The 24,766-nt window shown below is 34.9% G+C and overlaps 1 protein-coding gene across 1 annotated transcript; it reads left to right on the forward strand.

Moving 5' to 3' along the window:
• The first annotated feature begins 1,116 nt into the window (after positions 1–1,116).
• Positions 1,117–23,338, forward strand: lamc2 (laminin, gamma 2). Its single transcript, XM_048164995.1, has 23 exons — positions 1,117–1,162; positions 5,179–5,433; positions 7,280–7,456; positions 9,300–9,423; positions 9,503–9,645; positions 9,731–9,862; positions 9,974–10,163; positions 12,198–12,310; positions 12,398–12,613; positions 12,703–12,879; positions 13,207–13,440; positions 13,550–13,686; positions 15,520–15,676; positions 15,761–15,966; positions 16,966–17,045; positions 17,524–17,661; positions 17,796–17,940; positions 18,315–18,464; positions 18,678–18,792; positions 20,544–20,740; positions 20,958–21,116; positions 21,221–21,320; positions 21,811–23,338. The coding sequence occupies exons 1-23, from the start codon at positions 1,117–1,119 to the stop codon at positions 22,062–22,064; spliced, it is 3,645 nt and encodes a 1,214-aa protein (XP_048020952.1). The 3' UTR covers positions 22,065–23,338.
• Positions 23,339–24,766: the final 1,428 nt, after the last annotated feature.

Below are 24,766 nucleotides of genomic sequence, written 5' to 3' on the forward strand. Positions count from 1 at the left end.
CACATTTAACAGTACATTAGCAACATGCTAACGAAACATTCAGAAAGACAGTTTACAAATATCACTAAAAATATCATGTTATCATGGATCATGTCAGTTATTATTGCTCCATCTGCCATTTTTCGCTATTGTTTTTGTTTTTTACCTAGTCTGATGATTCAGCTGTGCACAGATCCAGACGTCCTGCCCTTGTGTAATGCTTTGAACATGAGCTGGCATATGCAAATATTGGTATTGCAATAACATGGCCTCAGCCCTTTGTTGTGTGTTCTCGGGGGCGGGGTTTATGTAAATTTTAGGGTTAGTGATGTCGCTAACCAGGGAAGAAGCTCGTTGTAGTCCCTACCAGCCATTTGTTGTAGTCCTTAAAAAGGAATTTCTTTAAAAGAAAATATCTCCCTTTGCTTTGAACTTTGAGCGTCGTAACTTTGCAGATGTTGTTTATGCTCAAACAGCAACTTTAGAAAAAAGTGAAATCATAATCAACCACCCCTTTAAGCAGCAAATCAGCATATTAGAATGATTTCTGAAGGGTCATGTGACACTGAAGATTCGAGTAATGGGCTACTGAAAATGTAACTTTGCCATCATGTTAATAAAATTTAAAGAAAACATATATTTAAATTTAATAATAATATTTCACATTATTATTGTTTTACTGTTTTTTTTTTTTATTTAAAAAACCATCCTTGGTAAACATAAGAGATATACTTTTATTAAAAAATCTTACCAACTCCAAACTTTTGAATAATAGTGTATCAATTAAAATGCTGACTTTAATAACCCTCAGAAATGCATTTTGTAAAATCATTTTTTTCTCAGATTGTCCATGGCCCCCCCTACAGCACCCTCTTGTGTCCTTCTGTGGGTTTCTAAAGTTTTCCAAAGCTTTTAAAGATGAATTCTTTACAATTCATTAATTAAACCTTAAATATAAACCATATTCATATCATAATAGCAGTGCAGTAAACACTGTTTATTTCCTTATTGCTGTACAGGAAATGACACAGAGTCATTACCAAATCTTGTTGGTCGGTATTACAGACAGATTCATGAGACACAAAATCAGCACTATTAGCAATATCATTTCTTAACTACATTTAGTAAGACTTCGCCATGACTCAGCGGTCATCATCGTATATGCGGTTGCACATCATACGCAGTAAACTCGATTAAATGTGTTTCTCTCTTTCTTCCACAAGCCTGAAAGTACAAAATGTGACCTAGACACATAATGAAAAGCATTGTGCCAGTTTTGGCTTTAACAGACTGTAAGCAACTTAGTATTTCCAAAAGTCATTTACATCTTTGACATAAGAGCCTCTCTTTTAATATGCTGGCATTCATTACTCTAAAAAAAGAAATAAAGAGGGTTTTTCTCAAAATCCACCACACTGATGACTAGATTGAAAAGAACAATCATCTGCAGAGTCAAATCCTTGAATCAGTCGAATCATACGAGTATGTGATATTATGGTCTAAGTTTCTGTTAACACAAAATACTTGTTGCAATAGCAAACTCAAAAAGTATTGAATGGCTTTATTGGCATTGATGAAGAAACTTCAACATCCATGGAAACTTTCAATTACACAAAAGGTTCTTTATAGTGGAAAAATGTTCTTCACACTCTTAACAGAACTGTTCACTAAAAGGTTCTTTGGCGAACCAAAAATGGTTCAATGGCATCGCTGAGAAAACACTGTTTTGGAACCTTCATTTTTAAGATTCATATTCATTTTTCTCAATAGAATGTGATCTTTGATTAATCACCTGTCAGTATAAGAGCTTGTTGGTTCAAATTTTTAATTGTCTGATGAAGGGCATGTGTGCTCGAAACATCACCTGTGTGAGAGTCCATTATTCAATTTTTGGAGCCTTGGTGTGCTGACTTTTTTTTTTTTTTTTTATCATTTAAAACTTCAACATTACTTGTGAAATGTTTTGTTTGGAAAGTGTGCTTGTATTTTTCTTAATATATAAAATAAATATAACAAAATACATATTTTATTTGATTTGATTTGAATATATTTTATTTTTTTCATTTATTTATTATTTTATTTTATTTCATTGTTTTATTTATTATTTTAAACAGATAGCATATTTAATGCACTGACATTCATATATTTTTAAGTGTGACATAAATGTCCAGAAATGTTTTGTCTGGAAAATGTGCCTGTATTTTTGTTAATACATAAAATAAAAATACCTTTTATTTTATTTTATTTTATTTTATTTTATTTTATTTTATTTTATTTTAGATATTTTATTTTTATTTATTTATTTATTTGGAAAGTGTGCTTGTATTTTTCTTAATATATAAAATAAATATACAAAATACATATTTTATTTGATTTGAATATATTTTATTTTATTTATTTATTATTTTATTTTATTTTATTGTTTTATTTATTATTTTAAACAGATAGCATATTTAATGCACTGACATTCATATATTTTTAAGTGTGACATAAATGTCCAGAAATGTTTTGTTTGGAAAATGTGCCTGTATTTTTGTTAATACATAAAATAAATATAAATAAATACCTATTTTATTGTATTAAATTTTTTATTTTATCTTATTTCATTTATTATTTTAAACAGATAGTTAGATATTTAATGCACTGACGTTCATACATTTTTAAGTGTGACATAAATGTCTAGAAATGTTTTGTCTGGAAAATGTGCTTGTATTTTTCTTAATACATAAAATAAAAATACCTATTTTATTTTATTTTATTTTATTTTAATATACTTAATTTTAATTTATTTATTTATTTGGAAAGTGTGCTTGTATTTTTCTTAATATATAAAATAAATATAAAAAAATACATATTTGATTTGATTTGAATATATTTTATTGTTTTAATTATTATTTTAAACAGATAGCAATGTCCAGAAATGTTTTATCTGGAAAATGTGCTTGTGATTTCCCTTAATACACAAAATAAATAAATATAAATAAATACCTATTTTATTGTATTAAATTTTTTATTTTCTTATTTTCTTATTTTATTTATTATTTTAAACAGATAGTTAGATATTTAATGCACTGACATTCATACATTTTTAAGTGTGACATAAATGTCCAAACTCCTTTTGGAGCCATTGTATATTCACTCAATCAATCAGTTCAAAACTCATATGGAGCAAATAAAATGAATATTGCAGTGTTTGCTTGATGTAGCAGCTGAGTGTCAGGTTATTTCTTGTATTTTGATGATCCTCAGTGATCTATGACTTTCTCATTGTCTGTCTGTCACTGTTTCTTGATCCTGTCCTGTTCTAGTGTGTGTGAGGGTGTGGCGTTGGCAGAGTCCTGCGAGAGGTAGATGCCGTTCTTTGTGGCTGGAGGGTAAGGGTATGAGCATGTTTACCTGCAGAGGTTTTAGGTGGGGCTTGCTGCGTCTGTGTGAGGAACAAGGTGTGGAAGATAAAGACGCACGGCCCTGGATGTTTGGGTGTGTTTTGGTAATGCGTAGCTGAGACACCTCTGACTCAGCCCGTCCTCTCAGAGAGTTCATGGCAGGGCGTAGCCGACTGCACACACTAGAAAATTCACTGCCCTGAGGCGTTGGATTTTTCATGAGTGGCTGTTCTACAGCGTGACTCTTCCAGTGCAGTTCAGTTTGAGGCGGAATTCTGATGACAGCTGTGGTTTTGATATCTAAGCAACATTCAAAGATCTAATGGCTTTTACTTATACTCATCTTCAAGATATGATTAAAAGATGGCAAATGTCACATGATTCAATGCCGCAGTAAATCAGTATCCAGTGATTCACTGCCAGTTAAGATTAGACTAGACTTTTAGATTAGACTTTTATTCTTCTTCTTTATGTAAAGCACTTTGAATTACCATTGTGTATGAAATGTGCTATACAAATAAAATTGCCTTGCCTTGCCTTGCCTAGACATTAATTCATTTGTAAGCCACAAACACCAAATACTAAAAAAAAAAAAAAGTGAGGTAATTTACAGACATTTTATGCCTATATTTTGTTCTTTAAATTCACTTGATGTATTGAAAGTTTTAACATGCTCAAACTTGAAACTCAATCTCATTGTGGATCAGTTGTTCTAGTTAATGTACCTGTAGATGATTGTGTGGTGAAGAAGAAAACTGCAATCTCAGAATGTTTGAGATTGCAACATTTCTATGGCTTCGGTTTGGTGTCTTGGTCTTCAGTTTGGGTGTGGTTCTCTTGCCATTCTGTTGCCATGGTGTGAACATCTAACACTTCAGACCTCTATAGAAATAAAAAATAATGATAGATAGATAGACAGACAGACATTTCTATGAAAATTAACCTTTTTTCAGGCCAAACGGAATAAGAAATGATCTTGATATTTTCTATATCCATAACTCAAACATTCATGAAAGTTATATTTGTATATAGGCCCATATATAACATCCATACTTGAAAACTCTTTTGAAAATAAGAATTAAGTTTTGTACACACATATGAACGTTTTTTTTAGTACTTTTTACTTAAAGGTAGGGTAGGCAATTTCGGAGAAAAGCTAGCTTTGAGATCCCGCCTTCCCTTCAGAGCGTCTCCAAAGCCACGCCTCCTTACAAACGCATGAAAGAGTCTGCAAACCGTCACGAGACGAGAGACGGCATGTCACAAAGCACATAACGTTACAATAATAATGAACGTAAACAACTTACAGAGCTCTTGTACCACCTGACTGCTGCAGATTCATTTCTGCGTTGATTATGTTGACATAGAAACACATAAATCCGCGTCTGAGGACATCTCGGTTTGCCATCTCGTAATTACTGTTAATTACGGACCGGATGCAATGATTGGGCGAACATTTTTTGGTCCTGAGACTCCCACAGAAGATGTTTTAATATTTAGACCACTAAATTATAGCCTACTTTAATTTGTATCTTCTATTGCATTGTCACTTTAATAATAACAATATAGTCCTACTATAGATCTTGCATATTAAGCAAAACAGAGCACAGCCTCAAGCATTAATACATTTAATATCATAGCTAGTGCACACTTAGATCTAAATAATCTCAGCATTGATGAACAATGGATTTAATTGTTCTCATTCTGGACTTCTGGTAGCTAGGCATTTAATCAAACACGTCTTTATGTGAGGACTGGCATGATACATCTCCTATCAGGCTGTGAATCACTCGTGAGTAAATATACAGTTGAGACACGGAGCTTGACGTGCCCGCGCTTGTCAGGTTGGAAGTTTTTAAGTGCGCGCGCAGGGATCAGCTGGCACAACCGTTAGGTGTCCGTCTCTCACTGAGGACTAAACAGACAGTCAGTGTCCTAATATCGACCAGACACTATAAAAGAGAGAACGTGCCGTTAATTCTTACTTGTTGGATGTGGAAAATGAAGAGCAGTTGGATCTTTCTGTGCGCAGTTTGCATCTGGTCTCCAGTTTACGGGACAGTTCAATGTAAGTGAAGTTTTGCTTGGATATTATTTCATTTTTTAATGACAGTATAGGTCTAGTGTGTTGAGTGGTAGCGTTCATTTGCTTGGCAAGCATAGCTAAAATCTGATTTGTAGGTATGACTTTTTTAATGACAGTAATCACCGAATGTAATAAGCAGATTTCAGAATAAATTCCAGTCTAAGAAAGCTTTAATAATTGGGACAACTAAATTAAGGTTTAATTTGTATTTAACATTTCTTAAATTCAATTTTTTTTCTGTTCTCTTCATATATTTAACCATGTAAATTTATATTGTGTGTTGATATTTGGCATCGTAAACCACACCAGTTACAAGTGCATTAACGTGAGTTTAAAATGATAAATCTGTATTATGAATGTAAAAATAGACAGCATATGTCTATTTTAAAAACTATTTAAAAATAAATAAATTCTATAATTATTATACACGAATTTTCTATGACTTGTGACTTAAGAAATCGTTTTTTTTTTTTTTTTTTTTTTTTACTTTACAAAACATTTTTGCTACAGGACAATTAAGTGATCTGCAAAAAGCTAAAAAAAAAAATTGCGATAAATTTTTTGAACAAAAATGTCCATGTTCATGACGTTTCATAGAGAACGCGTTTCCATACAGTTGCGCCGCGACCCGCTTCGTTCAGCATTTTGCGCATGCGCCCTGCTATTCTCCTTTTCTGTGAGAATGTTCCTTTAAATATCAACAACTCCCATTGTTATGGATCTTTTTCCCACTTCCAGGGTTTTTGCGTTCCAATTTAGTCCAATATCGAAAAAATAACATTCACTATAGCGTTTCCACGACTTTCCAAAAGAGGAAAAAATATAGAAAGGTTAATTATGGCAGTCAAAAGAAAGAAAATCCCTTAGCCCTAGCATTAGTGCTAAATATTTAACGTTAATTTAATGCCAATGTTATGTAACACAAAGTATAGTGTTATAGCCTAAATGTAGCCCACATTAATTAAAAAAAATGAAAATATATCAAACTTGAAATTGGAAATGCAATATCAGTCTGTACAAAGGGTTCACTGTTTATTTAGTTTTGACAACAAAACCCAAAGGATGACACTAGTCTAGTTTTGTCTGTCATTGAGAGTGTTGTTGCTGCCTGCCTGTGTTGCTCACCTGTGAGGGACCCTGATTTTACCACATTAGAGGGAATGGAATGTCTGTTCTGAGTGGATGAGGTTTGGTTCATGCTTACTTGATATTACCGCATTATACCGTTGTGATAAATTACCTGTACAAGAGTGAGCTTGTCCTACCCCATTATCTAACATCTGTTATCGTCTGTGTTCAGCATACTGTAGGCCTGGCTGAACATAGACTAGGTTGTTTTATTGCAGGTAATCCTACATGATCTAATGTGCTTACACAGCTGAGGGCATTTCTCTTTCCCTTTCAAAAAGTTGCCCACCCTGGATGTCCGGTGTGTCTTTCAGATGCTTGTTGATCCTCAGACATTTGTGGTTTTGTCATTGTATGCTCTGGTAGCTTATGGTTTGTGGGTTTGAGTAATTGTATCCTAGAGAGTGAGTGAATATACCTTAGGGTGGGGTGTTATTTACTGCATTGGTGGCAATTGTTTGTTTTTATAGGTTTAAGACGGTCTTTAGATGTTTTTTTTTTCCCATGCTCACAGCAATACCATTAAAAACTTGACTGGCGCCAATTTACTTTAACAATCTGATACTTGTTTTACAAAGACTGTAAAATATCTGCTTATTCAGCAGATTCCTTAACCACAGAACATCTTTATAGAGGGCGCTCTTTGAACAGGGAAAAGTTATTGACATAAATTAACCCATCTTGGCACGTTGTCTTGCAGCCTCCAGCGCTTGTTCGTGTCATGGTAAAGCACGGTACTGCAGAGCAGATCGTCTAGGACTCTACTGTATAAACTGCCAGGGAAACACCGAAGGGCGGCACTGTGAAAAATGCAAGGAAGGATACTTCCACCAGAGGGCAGGAGACAACTGTGTGCCTTGCAACTGCAACACTGCAGGTGAGCTGCTGCTTTAAGATGAAGTGTCATTTTTTATTTCCAAAATAAACATTTATTTACTCTCCTGTTGTGTTCCAAGTCATACAGGAAAGAATTTTTCTTTTTTGGGATGGACTATCTTTTAACCCCGGTTTCACAGACAAGGTTTAAAGGGATAGTTCACCCAAAATTAAGAATTATCCCATAATCTACTCGCCCTCAAGCCATCCTAGGTGTATATGACTTTCATCCAAACACAATCAGAGTCTTATTAAAAAATATCCAAGCTTTATAATGCGAGTGAACGGTGGCCGAGATTTTGAAGCCCAAAAAGTGCATCCATCCATCATAAAAGTAATCCATACGGCTCCAGGGGTTAATAAACGCCTTCTGAAGTAAAGTAATGGGTTTTTGTAAGAAAAATATCTATATTTAAAACTTTATAAAATATAATCACTGGCTTCCGGCAATGGCCATATGCAAGTCGAGTTCCAGCAGAAGAGTGACCTCTGACTCTTTTGCTAATGTTTCAAATCTGCCCCAAAAATTTGGACATGTAAGCCACACTTAGAAATGTCTGCAAAAAATCAAACCAAGTGGCATCTGCAAAGAAATGATCCTGAAGTTTTTCTCAGAATTGACTTTTTCTGAGCCACTTTGTCAATTTGTTTTTTAACATATTGGCCCCCCAATTTTTTTTTTTTTTTTTTTTTTGTAGAACGAACTCAGCTCTCCTCAATGTGTACTTGGAAAGTTGCTTTCTTGGGTTGTTTCTATTGCATATAGAAAAGTAATTAAAAAAGAAAGGAAAAGAAAAGTGTGCTTGTACCTAAATTTCTTTAAAATAATTGCTACTTGTTTTTGATATTTGGTTATAGGCTATAATGCAAATATAGTTAGTTATACATTTTTAATTGTGGCTTAAGAGTCCAAATTTCTTTAGGGCCACTGTATATTGGCATAAATTGTAAGTTAGATAAGTTAAATGGTCCCATTTTATATTAGGTGGCCTTAAAGGATTAGTCCACTTTTAAATAAACTTTTCCTGATAATTTACTCACCCCCATGTCATCCAAGATGTCCATGTCTTTCATTCTTTAGTCGAATAGAAGACTAATAGAAGTTTTTGATGAAAACATTCCAGGATTTTTTTCCATATAGTAGACTTCAATGGGCACCAAACAGTTGAAGATCAAAATTAGTTTCATTGCAGCTTTAAATTGTTCTACACGATCCCAGATGCGAAATAAGGGTCTTATCTAGTGAAACCATCGCTCATTTTCTGGAAAAAATTAAAAAAAAATTAAAATTTCACTAGATAAGACCCTTCCATCCCATCTGGGATCATGTAGAACAATTTGAAGCTGCAGTGAAACTAATTTTGACCTTCAACTGTTTGGTGCCCATTGAAGTCTACTATAAGGAGAATAATCCTGGAATGTTTTCAGCAAAAATTTTTATTTCTTTTCGACTAAAGAAAGAAAGACATGAACATCTTGGATGACATGGGGGTCAGTAAATTATAAGGAAAAGTTTATTTACTAATCCTTTAACTACTATGTACTTACATTTAAATTAATCATTTGATACAGTGCAATTTTTATGTACATGTTGTACTTACATTTTTAAAAATACCTGCATGTAATTACATCTGTAATTCATTTTTTGTAATTACATTGTTGACCCACCCTTAAACCTACCCATACCAAACCAAAACAAACTTTACCCGTGTCCCACCTCAATAGCAGCAAAAGTGTTTTGCAATACAAAATGAGCACAATAAGTACATTGTACTTATTTTTGGATCTAAGTACATAGTAGTTAAGCCCACCTAATATATGCATGTATGCTTTGTTCTGTTCAGGTTCTCAAGGACCAGTCTGCAACAATGAGGGACGGTGTATTTGTAAACAGGGAATTCATGGAGACAAGTGTGACCGCTGTCAAGATGGCTCTCAAGTGACTCCCAATGGATGTGAGCATTTGAGGTGAGAATAATGAGCCTGACTGCTATCTAACTATTAATATGCAAGTTTGTTTGGTTCAATCAATGCTCTTCTCATGCAGGCTAAGCTGTCGGTCACGCAAAAATGGCCGTCTTACATATAATACAGAGGAGTGTCTGCCCTGCTTTTGCAATGGCCATTCAAGTGTGTGCTCCTCAGCTGAGGGATATTCCATTCACAACATCACTTCAACTTTTGACAATGGTGAGCTTGATGTGTAATCTCTGATTTTAGTCAATCAGATTTGGTTTTAGTTGTGTTTGTTCATTTCATTTGTCTCGTCTCACAGGACCTGAGGGCTGGCGGGCAGCCACTGCTCAAGGTGTGAGCCCCTCACAAGTGCAGTTCAGGTGGTCTCCCACTCACAAAGACCTTGAGGTTATCTCTAAGGAGATCCTTCCTGTTTATCTTTTTGCTCCAGGTATGATGATTACTTTTTTTTTTTAATTATTATTAATTGTTGGTAATATAAGTAATCATCACTGATGCATCGCCATTTTCTTTAACTCTCATGCTTCTGTGTTTAATATAGCATCTTACCTGGGGAATCAGGCATTGAGCTACGGTCAGACGCTCACCTTCTCTCTGCGTCTGGACAGAGGTGTCCGTCGTCCTTCCATCTCTGATGTCATGCTGGAAGGAGCAGGTCTTAGGGTGTCTGCTTCACTAGGGGACTTGAGAACAGTGGTGCCCTGTGGCAAGAAAATCACCTATACATTCACGTGAGTAACATTATACTAGATCTTTATGATTTCTAAAAGAAACTTGAGAGGTTTTTACCCTGCCCTGATCCCTGCTTCTTAATAAGACTTTGTTTTTTTTAGAGATGCATTATATATGGGTTCCATATCAGTTATTGACCAATTTTAGAGATGTTTTGATTGTTTTGTATTGTTCAGTATTGTACACTCTAAAAAATGCTGGGTTAAAAACAACCCAAGTTGGGTTGAAAATGGACAAACCCAGCGATTGGGTTGTTTTAACCCAGCGGTTGGGTTAAATGTTTGTCCAACCTGCTGGGTAGTTTTATTTAAACCAACTATTGTTTAAAAATTGCTATATGGCTAGGTTAAAATGAACCCAAAATAGTTGGGAAATTAAAAACCAGATGCAATTAGAGGCAACAATAATAGACAAAAGGTGAATGTTTATTAATAAGCTTTAATATTTTATTAATATAAATTTAATAGTTTAATAGTTTATTAATAGAAATTTATTAATAAGCAATTTAATAAATGTTTATTGTTTAATAATTATTCATTGAACATTAATAAATGTTCATTTCCAACATACTTTGGGTTAATTTTAATTAAGCAATACAGTAATTTTTAAACAATAGTTGAGTTAAATAAAACTACCCAGCAGGTTGGGCAAACATTTGACCCTACCGCTGGGTTTGTCCATTTTCAACCCAACTTGGGTTGTTTTTAACCCAGCATTTTTTAGAGTGTATATACACTACCGTTCCTTTGAAAGAAGTCTCTTATGCTCACCAAGGCTGTTTATGTGATCAAAACTACAGTAAAAACAGTAATATTGTGAAAGATTATTACAATTAAAAATAACTGTTTTCTATTTTAATACATTTTAAATGCCAGTCTTCAGTGTCACATGATCCTTCAGAAATCATTCTAATATGCTGAATTGGGGCTCAAGAATTATGATTATTTTCAATTATCAATTAGACTTTAGACTTAGACTTTAGACTTTATTTTATCCCCAAAGGGAAATTTATATACAAATACAACACAATACAAATAACAATACAAGTATAATAATAATTAACATATATCATTAAGTGATATTGAAACATTTGTGCTGCTTAATACCTGGAGACTGTGATAAATTTTTTTAATGATTCTATGATAAGTGGTAAGTATAATCAGTTTAAATTTGCATGCTCATTCCCCTTGTTTCATATTGATTATCTTAGTAGTTATGTAACTCTCAAGTTAATCATTAAAAACAGTAATACATTTAATAACACTTACATGTAATATTTAGCAAATCCATTTTTTCATACTGTACATTGTAATGTTGTAATGCCCAAATGCACATGTAACGTTTAAAATTCGATTTTTTTTACCTCTTTATTTGACAAAAAAGTATAGAATTTTAATATCTGCAATTTATTTGTTAGCAGCCATAACATGAAAATTATTATCGTTATGAAAATTACTATTATCATTATCGACTAGAATTGGTAAAAACTGATACAAAATATGATTATAGTATATGATTTAATCCCTGGGTGTGCTTCGTGGGTATGCATAACGTCATTTACACAGCCTTACAAAGTATACTTCATTTGACTCATACGCGTACATAGGCGTCTGGTGCAGTTTTAAGGAATCTCTCGCCACGAGTTACAACCCATGTAAACATCTTTGTATTCTTCCATGCTAGAGTTGTACAAAAGAGGGTACTTTCTAACCTCTTCACACAATCTCTTGTCTATATAGGCCTCCATGGTCGCTGTAGCTTGCATGCGTTCCGGTCTGTTCTGTTTATGGAGTTTTTCTACCTTGTGAATGGACTCCCCCAGGGCACGGCTGCCACCTTGTGGATAAACTAATTACTGCAGAAAAATGAAATGTGCATGTGCAATCTGCGTAGTTACAAAAATCCAGCAGTGCACGACACGTACAGTACGCTTGTACTCTTCTGACGACAAGTGCACTGTTGACCCTCGCGTATGTAAAAGTGAAGTCTGCTTCGGGCTTTAGGCTGATAATAATTATTACCATACTTCACAGACTGGACGAACAGCCTGGCAGCAAATGGAAACCGCAGCTCTCATCCACAGAATTTCAAACACTTCTGAGCAATCTTACAGCCATTAAAATCAGAGGAACTTTTGGTGAAAATGGTGAGTGTTTAATCCCTTCACTCCACTGAGCTGCATGTACTGTTTTAAACATGTGCACATACAACATAATGTCTGGTTTCACAACAGGACGTGGTTATCTGGATGACGTCTCGCTGGTGTCAGCTAAACCGGGTCCCGGTACCCCTGCAGTCTGGGTAGAAAAGTGCAGATGCCCTACTGGTTATGATGGACAGTTTTGCGAGCGCTGTGCCACTGGATACAGGAGGCGTTTCCCTGGTCAAGGCCCTCGAAGCCCCTGTGATCCCTGCTCATGTCAGGGTGGAACATGTGATCCAGAAACAGGTTTGTTATTTCAGCGTTTAGTGCGTGTTTGTGTTTCAGTTATGAAGAACAATCCCAAGCTGAGAAAGGTGGATTTGTTATGTTTACAGGAGGCTGTTACTCGGCTGATGAGATACCAAATCTGCAGATGTGCCCTAAAGGTTATTATATAAACCGCAAACAGCCCAACTCCTGCCAGAAGTGTCCTTGTCCCGAGGGAGAGGCTTGCTATGTTATTCCAGGAACCCAGGATGTGATGTGTGCCCGCTGTCCCCGCGGGACTACAGGTGAGGAACACGGAGCAATAGAACAGGGAAAACATCACGTGAATGGTTCTTAAAGGGATTGTACGCCTAAAAATGAAAGCTGTTTTTTTCTCTTCTGCCTTCTCTTTTCAATATAATGAAAGTAATTAGCTCTATAAAAGTAGTATAAAAATAATCCATATGACTCATGCACTATATTGCAAGTCTTCTGAAGTCAGGCACTAAATTTAGTGAGGAACTTTAAATGAAATTTAAATTTTGAATTCGGTATGATTGTAGACTACATTATTATACTGTTAATCAGTCATTATTAAGCTATTAATGTTTACTAATGTCACATTTTTAAAGGCTCTCGTTGTGAAATATGTGATGACGGTTTCTATGGAGACCCCCTGGGAGAGTACGGCCCTCCCAAACAGTGCCAGCCCTGCCAGTGTTACGGTCACGTGGACCAGAACGCCGTCGGCAATTGTGACCGCCAAACAGGGGAGTGTCGGAAGTGCCTGAATCACAGCACCGGCCCCCAGTGTGAGAACTGTGAAGATGGATACCACCACATTTACCCCACAGACCCCTGTCAGGGTACGGAAAAATACCGTGACTCTCACAAGCCTAAATATAATGTTGCAGGCAGTGCAAAATCCATAAAAGTGAAAGCCATCTCAGTTTTTGCTTTCTTTTCTCACTGTAGCCTGTAACTGCAATCGTCTGGGCTCTGTGTCAAATTCATGCAGTGATAAAGGCCAGTGCAAGTGTAAGGAAGGTTACGATGGACTCAAGTGTGAGAAATCAACGTGTCCATCCTGCTTTAACCCAGTCAAGAGCAAGGTAAGATACTGCAGAACTCAAAACAAATGAAGAAATACTACATTTTAAATTATTTGATCAAAAATACACTAAAAACAGGAACATTGTGAAATATTATTAGAATTTAAAATAAGTGTGTTTTATTTGAATATATATTTAAAATATAATTTATTCCTGTGATGCAAAGCTGAATTTTCAGCATCATTACTCCAGTTGTCAGTGTCACATGATCCTTCAGAAATCATGCTGATTTGCTGCTCAAGAAACATTTCTTGTTATTTTCAATGTTAAATATGCTTCATAATATTTATGTGGAAACCATGACATTTTTTCAGGATTTAAAAAAAATATATATATTTTTTGAGAATAGAAAATTCAAAAGAACAGTATTGATTTGATGTAGAAATCTTTTGTGATATTATAAATGTCTTTGCTGTCACTTTTGATCAATTTAATTTGATCAAATAATAATTACTTAAAAAATGGTAATGTATATAATTTTTACATAATAATTATATATATATATATATATATATATATATATATATATATATATATATATTATTTATTTTTTTTTATTTTTTTTCTATGTCAATATACAGTAAAGTGTAATTTATTCCTGTGATCAAAGCTGAATTTTCAGCATCATTACTTCAGTCTTCAGTGTCACATGATCCTTCAGAAATCAAATATGATGATTTAATGCTCAAGAAACATTTATGATTATTTTCAATGTTGAAAACAGTTGTGTACAATTTTTTTTCAAAATTCTTCGATGAATAGAAAGTTCAAAAGAACAGCATTTATTTAAAATAGAATATTTTCTAACATTATAATTGTATTTACTGTAACTTTTGATCAGTTTAACTCATCCTTGATGAATAAAAGTATTGATTAATTTTATTTCTATCCCCCAAAAATAAAATTAAAATTCTTACTGACCCCAAACTTTTGAACGGTAGTGTTTAATGTTACAAAAGATTTGGATTTCAGACAAATGCTGTTCTTTTGAACTTTCTATTCATCATAGTATCATGAAATAAAAATGTAAATAACTGTTTTCAACATTGATAATAATCATAAATGTTTCTTGAGCATTAAATCATCATATTAGATTGATTTCTGAAGGATCATGTGACACTGAAGACTAAAGTAATGATGCTGAAAATTCAGCTTTGATCACAGGAATAAATTACACTTTACTGTATATTGACATAGAAAACAGCTGTTTTAAATTGGAATAATATTTCACAATATTACTGTTTTTGTTTGTATTTTTAATCAAATAAATGCATGCTTGGTGAGCAGAAGATACTTCTTTTAAAACATTGAAAAATCTTACTGACCCCAAACTTTTGAACCCAGTGTGTGTGTGTGTGTGTGTGTGTGTGTGTGTGTGTGTGTGTGTGTGTGTGATTTAACCATAAGAAAATAACGATCATTTAATTTGTGCTATCATGTCAAAATAAGCACTTTACACTCTACGCTGTGTGAAAGAAAAGATGAGCGAATCCTGCTGGGTTTGATGATTGTTTATTATCTGGAGAGTGATATAACGGTATGTTGCTTTGGATCTTGAACGCTGACTGTGTGGGTGGAATTAAATGTGCTGTTTGCCCAGGGACCAGCAGAACACGCAGTCAGGACTGATCTCATACACAATCTCACTGCTGTTAACTGTAGTGCATTTACCAAACCTATATGACAAGAGGAAAAAAGCCTGTTCACTCAAGGTTAAAAATGATTGAAAACATTAAATGATGACATTTAGCATTGGATCTTGTCCCTGCACAGCTGCTAAAGTAGAGGTATATGAAAAAATAGATAAATGTTGATCTTTGTGTTTTATGTCAGATTGAGGTTTATGCACGACAGCTGGAGGAAATGGAGGATTTATTTAAAGGAATTGGAGGTGATGATGCTCCAATCAACGATGCTCAGACGGAAAAGGCTATCAGGGCCGCAGAAGTCATGGTGCAAACCCTGAAAGTCAGAGCAAATGAACTCACAAGTGCGAAAAACTTTTGTTTTGTTTCATTTATTTTTACTAGTTAGTTTATTTTCTATTTTTAAGACTTATTTTTATATCACATAGGTACAGAGAGACAGCTTCAGGATAAACTGGTGAGCATCAGCCGATCCCAGCTGAGAGAGGACAGAAACATGGAGGCTTTGTTGACAACAGTGGATGGGATCAGAAACAAGGATCAGCAGTACAGAACGGAAGTTTCAGAAATCCGTAAACTCATCAATGACATCAGGTTAAAGCTACAACAGGCCAAACGAGACATCCAACAGGCTGTAAGTATTTCATTATTATATTTTTATGGGTGTTATTTTATTATTATTAGTGCTGTCAATCGATTAAATAAGTTAACTAATTAATCGCAAATATTTCTGTAATTAATTATGATTATCGGACATAATGTTAAAGTTTTTAATACATTTTTGTATTGTAATAATTTCACATTAAATCTCCAAATTAATGTAGAAACAACATAAAGACAGAATATTTTAAATATTTGATCTAACAGGTAGGAAATATGCAGAATCAAAGCAGTTATCAACCACTTCACTGCATAATTTACAATAAAATATAGATTAATTTTTATTAAAGCTATAAATGTTATTCAATTGCTGTTCTTTTTCTTTTGTTCTTTGATTAACATTAATCAGACTGTAGCAGGTTTATTAGGCTGCTGTCACTTTAAGACCTGCCGCACATGACACGGATCTGACATCCTATTTTCTCACAACTCTTTATGTTCGTTTTAGATGTTATTTAATAAATATAAGAGTGTGTTTACGAGGATACTCGACAAAATGGCCATTTTGGCATCATTTTGTGTTTTTGTCCATCAAACTCGAAAGAGAACTCTGTTCTGACAATTTGTGCTACCCGTTCAGATTTTAATCACAATTAAACAGTGAAAAATGCTACCTGTCAGATTGTGCTACCAGCATCATATTCATGTGGTTTGAGGCTTTATTAATCATCCATACCAACCCCTACCCTTAATACATTGTAAATATAGTATCGGTAGCACCGGCGCGCTGTCTGAAGCGGCTTTCTGCGTGCACGAGTTTGCCTGTACAGATTTAAATTCTAATTTTTGCGTCTTATCATGCTTGAATGGTCTAATAGCACTTGAATGAGCATTTTTCTTTAGTATTAGGTTTTCAGCCGGGTGTTGAAAAGTGATCTATAGCCTAACTGTCGCATAGCCGTAGAGGGTTAATAAAAGTATAATCGTTGTTGTTGTGAAAATTCTCAGTGTTTCCCTCATATGTCTATTTCAGGAGTTTCCCTCAGGTGATGCGGTGCCAGGTGCTGACACCTTGTCTGATTTGGTTCTGAGAGCTGCTGATCTTGCTGAGCAGTATGTCATGTGTTTTTCTCAAATGCCGCAAACAGTGAAACAACACAACATGTTGTTATCCATAACTGCATAATAAGAGGCTTTAATAGCTACACATTAAAATGTGGTTCTGAACTGTTTTAGCCCCAGGACTTGTCCCAGACTTTACATGGAACATCAAGTGAAAACATTATTATTGTACAAAACTAAAAAATCATAAATCAAACACTGAAATGCATCAAAATCCAGAGTTTGATTGGACCTTCTGCATAAGCGCTTCAACAACAAAAGATTAAAAGCTGCTATCATAACTATGCATGATTATTTAGTTGCATTACATTTGTGCATTATTTGCATTTAGAGTTGTTTTTTTTTTACCTGCTGATAGTTAAGAACCATTAAAATGCATTTAAGCATTGAATAGACTTCAACTTTTATCAGCAGTACATGTTATGCATTGCAAAAATATGTGTAAAACTGACTGTTTTTTTCTTGCCAGGCATCAAGGTGAGGCAGTGACGGTGGAGACCATTGCAGCCAATTCTCTAGCAGAATCTGAGAAAGCCCTAGAGCTCATCCGTGGCGCCATCAACCGAGAAAATACGGTCAAAGACAAGGTCAAGGACCTCAAAAGACAGTAAGTTGCTTATAGCTGAAATTTCGTATGAGAAGCACTGTTAAACCAGATCATCAAGATAGTACAGAACTGTTCTATCATCATTGTGCAGAGTTAAAGACTGTGACCTCACTTTGTAATGATGTTGTTCTCAGGTATGAAGCAGATGTAACCAAAGTGCTTGACATGGACAGGAAGGCCATTCAACTAACTGATGCAGCTAGACAGGAGAGCGGAGTAGCTCAGAACACTCTGAAACAGTTATCTGACCTGGAGAAGACACTTCCAAAGCCTCTGACGGTAGTGAATATGGATTAAATATGTATGGATGTAGAAGTAAAAATAGGGGAACGCAGGAGCCTCAGTTCTTTGCTCAGAACCCAATTATCTTGCAGAAGACATTTGCTGGTGTTACTGGAGTCTAAAAATATATACACTATATAAAATGAACAATGTGTTTTATGACGCAATTAAAAATAAAGGTATTACACTGAAAGCATCAAATAACATTTAACATAAAAACTGAATTAACTACTACAACAGTAAAAAAAGTTATATATATTCCTCTAAATTATTACAGAGTAAGTAATTTTAGGTTCCTCTGAAAATGCATGTGTGTGTGTTCTTGTGTAAGACTCTGGAAATTGTTAGTCTAAATCTTCGTGTTTCTGCAGAAGGACATTGCTGGTGTGGTTTCCATGTTTGACAGTCTGAAGGATGTGGTGGAGGGGAATTTATCACAATACCAGGACTTTCAACAGTATATGCTCAATGAGCAGAAAGAGACAGATGATCTGTTAAAAAAGGCCAAGGCTTTCCAACAGGTAAACAAGATCCTCTGTTAAACCTTCCTGATAATCTAGATGCTCAGAAACTATTAATTACTGAGAAAAATATGTAAAAGATGTGATGACTGGAACTGAGCTTGATTTTATGTTGATGATATTCAACCAAGAATTTGCAACAAGATTTACTCAACCTCCAGTGCATTTCCTGGGACAACAGGAAACTTAACTCATGTTTTTATTTGATTTAAGGTTCAAGACAGTCTTCTTGCCAGGGCAAACGCAGCTGAAGCAATCAAAAATACATCTCTGGAAATCTTTGCCAACAACAAAGATAGTCTGGATAAGACACTAGAGACGCTCAAAGGTGTGGATGAACACTGGACATTTAAGCTATTAAGTATCATATACACATTACTGTTCAGGAGTTTGGGGTTGGTAAGATTTTTTTTGAGTCTTTTCTGCTCACCAAGGCTGCATTAATTTGTATTAAAATACAGGAAAAGCAGGAATATTGTGAAATATTATTACAATTTAAAATAACTATTATCAGCAGCGATGATGGCCCTGACACCGCCACCCCGGTGGCTTCAGGGCAACTGTGCACGACGGGCAATATGCATTTAAACTAGGTAAATGTAAAAGAATTATGTCAAGATTTGAGACTCTTCCCGTTTCCCTTTTTACCTTTACTTTAATCACTCGCCATGGCAGCAATATCCGTTCACAATTTGACATTTTCAATGTCTTGCCACCATGTTCAGAAAGTTCGGTGTGAATCGTATGAATCCCGTAGGAGGAGGAGTTAAAAAATTAAGAGCCTGATTATTAAAAAAATTCACATTCAAACCTAAATATTTGTCATCCTGTTGGTCGGAACTAATGACTGTAAATTAGAAAGTTGTCCAGCTTGATGAGATCAATATATGTACCAAGTTTGGTGACTGTAGGTAAAACTAACCCCCCACTTTTGTCAAAAGGTTGCACTCTCCATTATATTGTTATATATATATATATATATATATATATATATATATATAATATTGTTATATTATTCCTGTCATGTTAAAGCTGTATTTTCAGCATCATGTCACATGATCCTTCAGAAATCATCGTAATATGCTGATTTGCTGCTTAAAGGGATAGTTCACCCAAAAATGAAAATGTGATGTTTATCTGCTTACCCCAAGCTCATCCAAGATGTAGGTGACTTTGTTTCTTCAGTAGAACACAAATGATGATTTTTAACTGCAACTGCTGCCGTCTGTCAGTCAAATAATGGGAGTGAATGGGAACTCGAACAATATGGGAGTGAATGGGGACTCTATCAATAAGAGTCGAAAAACTTGCTTAGACAAATCCAAATAAAACCCTGCGGCTCGTGACGACACATTGATGTCCCAAGACACTAAACGATCGGTTTGTGCGAGAAACTGAACAGTATTTATATTATTTTTTACCTTTAAAACACCACTGTGTCCAACTGCGTTCAGCACTCGCTTAGTGAGGTCTGATCGCGCTCTGACAACAGCAGTGATGACTCGCGCTTATACTTCTATGAGTGCCAGACATCACTGCCGTTGTCAGAGTGTGATCAGACCTCACTAAGCGAGTGCTGAACGCAGTTGGACATAGTGGTGTATTAGAGGTAAAAATGATATAAATACTGTTCGGTTTCTCGCACAAACCGATCGTTTAGTGTCTTAGGACATCAATGTGTCGTCACGAGCCGCAGGGTTTAATTTGGATTTGTCTAAGCAAGTTTTTTCGACTCTTATTGATAGAGTTCCATTTCTTATTATTATCAATGTTAAAAACAGTTGTGCTGCTTAATATTTTTGTGGAAACCGTATTTTTTTTCAGGATTCTTTGATGCATACAAAGTTCAAAAGAACAGCATTTATTTGAAATAGAAATCTTTTGTATCATAATAAATGTCTACTATCACGTTTGATCAATTTAATGCATCCTTTGCTGAAGAAAACTATTAATTTACTTTAAAAAAGGTCTTACCTCCCCCAGATTTTCGAGCATTATATCTATCTCCAGATAATGTTCTGTCATCATTTAAACTATCCAGCACAATTAACCTTAAATGTCTCTTTTGTCTTTCCTCAGGGTTTGATGACCAGATTGGTGCTAATAAGGATCTCGCCGATGCTGCCATTGCAAAACTGCCTGCTATCAATGCCACCATCCAGAAGGCCATAGCTGACAACACTAAGACTCAGGACATTTTGGATGCAGTGTCTGTGCCCTACAGAGATGCTCAGGACACTATTGACACTCTCACAAACACTGCAACCAATCTGAAGGTATGGTGACCTGTTATCTTAAGTGTTAACCTATTTCATTTTTAAAAACAATATTTGTGCCAATGCCATTATTACATAGATCTCACAGAGAGACCAGTTCAGTTTCTCACAACGTCTGTCAGAAGTTTTCTAAATGACCCGAGTTGAGTGGGCCAATTTGAATCGTATACAGAAAGTTTTGAATGTGCTCACAGGGTTCTTGTATGTGTCTCCACAGGGAATCTCCGATTCTCTTCCGCCTTCTTCTGATATTTTGGAAGCTGCCACTAAACTGAAAAAGGACGTGGATGGACTGAATATAGATGCATCTGTAACTAGGGACAGACTGAATGAAGAGAAAAACAAGGCGAAAGCACAGATAACTGAAGCGAAGGATGTAAGAATGTCTGCTTACATAAAACTGTTTGAGAAAGCTATATTTGAAATCTTGTTTACTTTGGAGATACATGCTAAATTTTCTTTCCTTCTTTGTCAAATCAGGCTCTCATAGAGTCCAATGGGGCGCTTGAAAATGCAAAGAATGCCAGGGATGCTGTTAGTGATACTTTAAAGACGATCACTGATATCATGAGCTCACTGGGTGAGTTATAATTCACTACATGCAAAATATGCAGTCAAGTGCAATAGGAAACAGTGTTATTTTAGTATTATTTATAGTATTTATTAATATTTTGAATTAATTAAGTTTTGTAATTTTACTATGAGCTTTCGTCATTTTTAAAAAAAATATTCCTATTTAGCTTCAATTAATTTATTTCAGTTTTAGGAATTTTAGCACTTCAACTTATTTTATTTCAGTTAGTTGCCAAGTTTAATAAAAAATGTTTTCATATAATATTAATATTTTATTTTAGCTTTATTTTAATTAACCAATGATTTTTAATAGTTTTAGTAAACAATAACAACACTGGTCAAGTGCTACAAGCTTTGACAGAGAATCGTAGACTATTCTATAAAAGATAATTATCAGATTTTTTTTTTTTTTGCTAAATATATTTTCGTATCCAGATCTTAATTTCAAACTCCAGCGATGAGCAGGGATTCACTATGACTATACTGTTGCTTTCCAGGAACTCCTGGGACAGTCGACAACAAACGAGTGGCCGACCTAGAGAACGCCATCGCTAAAAGCCGCAGCCGCGTGGACAAGGAGCTGAGGCCCAGACTCAGGGAGCTGGAGGAGAAGGAAACCCAGCAGAGAGCCACCATTGCAGGCATGATCAATGACATCGACACCATCCTGGCTGACATTGCCAACTTAGAGGAGATCCGTAAAAACATTCCTAATGGCTGTTACAACATACCACCTATTGAAAGGCCATAAAGGCTTTGGGTTACTGCAGGGCCAAATCACAATGTTGCATAGTTTAACCCTTGTGCGTCAGTTTAAAAAAGATACTCCGAGATCCTTAGAGAACAAAAACGTCCATGTCGAATTTGAAGCTTGGGAGACTTAAGTTTGGTCTCATTTTAAAGAAAACCCTTTGCAGATTGTTGTTGAAGTAAAGGTTTAAGTTTTTGAAAGTGATTATTTTATATAAAATATATATTTTATGAAACATGTTGAACTGAACTGAAGTTGTGCTCCAAATTTGAGGTTGATATCTCAAAAATTTAGCTTTCAGTAAGATTTTGTTTGGGTGCAGTACCAAATTTTCCCCATTAGATGCCAGCAAAACTCCACTGGTACACACAGTGGTTGGATTTGTGATTTGCAGTACAGTAGAGTTTTTCTCTCTCAAATATTACATGCACAATTTTTTATTATACACATGCAAACCACACTCTGACAGCCATACCAACACCCACACAATTACAGCTGCATAATTTATCCAATTGGCTCTATAATATGGATAAGCAGAAAATAGGAAAAAAGTGAGCATTTGCTTTATAGGCCAAACTTGAGAAAATGTCAGTCTAGTAAAAAAAAAAAAGTGAAGCCAACAGAATGAAAGCCTGTTAACAAAGACTGCATCATTTTATAGTTAAATAACCCTGGGATTAAAAATTGCAGCTTCAATTTTTGTCCTTAAAGTCCTGAGATGAACAATTTTATGCACCTAGTGTTAAATAGATTGTAAAATAAATGGGGGTGAAATGGTACAATTTCAGTACAAATACACACTGCCAAAATTGATGCAGTTGGCATTAACACTGACAAAATGATCAAAAAAAAAACCAAAAATGTCCATAAGGATGCACAAGGGTTAATCTATGAACTTACTGAGGCTACTTTTCAACTAAAGAGTGTTTATTGTCATTTCATGATTTTGTACTGTATGAGAGATTTTGTTTTTAGTATTTATTTTTTATTTACTATATATATATTTTAATTTTGAAAATTCTTACTGTGAAGTTTGAAATGACGTAAATGATACTTCTGTTTAGCTTGATTGCCAAAGAGATTTCCATTTGGGTAATTAATAGATAAATATATACCTTCTATGAAACTAATTGTTCTTGAGAAGAAGTAACATCCAGTTGCTTCTCCATCTGTTTCAGCATCTAGTGAAAAACATGAAAGAAATGCACAAAATAACAAGTTTCATTGTTTTCTGTTTTGTTTTATTAAATTCAGTATTGTCATCAAGGACACGAGTTATTGTCATGGCAGCATACTTTTTCAGTGTTTGAATGCTTATCGAGTAGCCACTATAAAGTAGAAATATATTCATATGTGACATTACGCAGACACACTTATACATGCTTTTAACCACAGACGACTAATTTACAAAATGAATAATATTGAAGATCTAAAATTAAGATCTGCAGTTTTAGCATCTTAAAAACAGAACCCTATAATCTTACAAGGAGATTTTAAAGGTCCCGTTTTTCGTGGTTTTTTGAAGCTTTGATTGTGTTTATAGTGTGCAATATAACATGTGTTCATGTTTCGCGTGTAAAAAAACACAGTATTTTTCACATAATTTACTTATCTGTATACCGCTGTTTCCACTGTCATAAAAACGGGCTGATGACTTCCTTGTTCTATGAAGTCCCTCCTTCAGAAATACGTAACGAGTTCTGATTGTGCCAGCGGTTCCTGTGTTGTGATTCGTCAGCTCTGAGCGCACCGTGCCCGGAAAGGTCACGCCTCTTACCATAACGTGGAGATGCACGCGCTCAGTGTTATTGTAAACATGTCTTTAATTTTACCCTATCAATTTGAGCCGGAATCAGACCCGGTGATTGGACTGCGGGATGAAAATAACAGCGTTTCGACGACATGGCGACAAACACACTCTACAAACGCAACTCTTGTGTATTCCTGTGGGCGGAGGTTAGTCAAAAAACTGTTTTAGTGACGTCATTAAAGAAGGAAGTAGAGGGATGTAGTCCAAACTGGCCGTTCGATGTAGGCGACTTCTGTTAAATAAAATATCTCGCTTGGCATTGAACTTTGAGCTTTAAAATTTTACAGATTTTATTTATACTCTAACAACAACATTACACACTAACTAAAGTTTAAAACATGGGATCACGAAGAACGGGACCTTTAATAGTCTGAATCTCAATGAAAATACAAGAAGAAACAATATCATCAACAATATCTATTCTTGTTGCTCGTGAGTCTGAATGAAGGCATGATGAATGCAAGGAAGCAGTGAGGATTGTAGAGGTACAGAAGAATGCAGCATGCCAAAATCATGAAAAAATATATTATTTGTGGTGTATTTCCCACAATATTTTTCTTATTAAATTTTACATTGAGAATAGATTGTTTTTAAGTCTTCTAGTGATTCCTGATACACCAGTTGCTGTGGTGGCTGCTCAGCAAAAATAGAAATAAAATCATGAAATTATACTGATGCAAACAGTGAGGTATCAATGTGTGTTTAAGAATTGTTTTTTGTATATTAGAGAAGCATAATCCATTCCAAAAAAATGAAATGGGGGTGTTTTATTTACTCCTTTAATGTCTGTGATAGTGTACATAACCAACAGCACATGAGGTACAGTAAACCTGGTAATGCATGAGTTGGTCACACGAGGAATATTTTATAATGTTACAATCTCAGTACTGTT

The sequence above is a fragment of the Megalobrama amblycephala genome, linkage group LG17 (assembly GCF_018812025.1).
Source record: "Megalobrama amblycephala isolate DHTTF-2021 linkage group LG17, ASM1881202v1, whole genome shotgun sequence".
In the NCBI taxonomy this organism is placed as follows: domain Eukaryota; kingdom Metazoa; phylum Chordata; class Actinopteri; order Cypriniformes; family Xenocyprididae; genus Megalobrama; species Megalobrama amblycephala.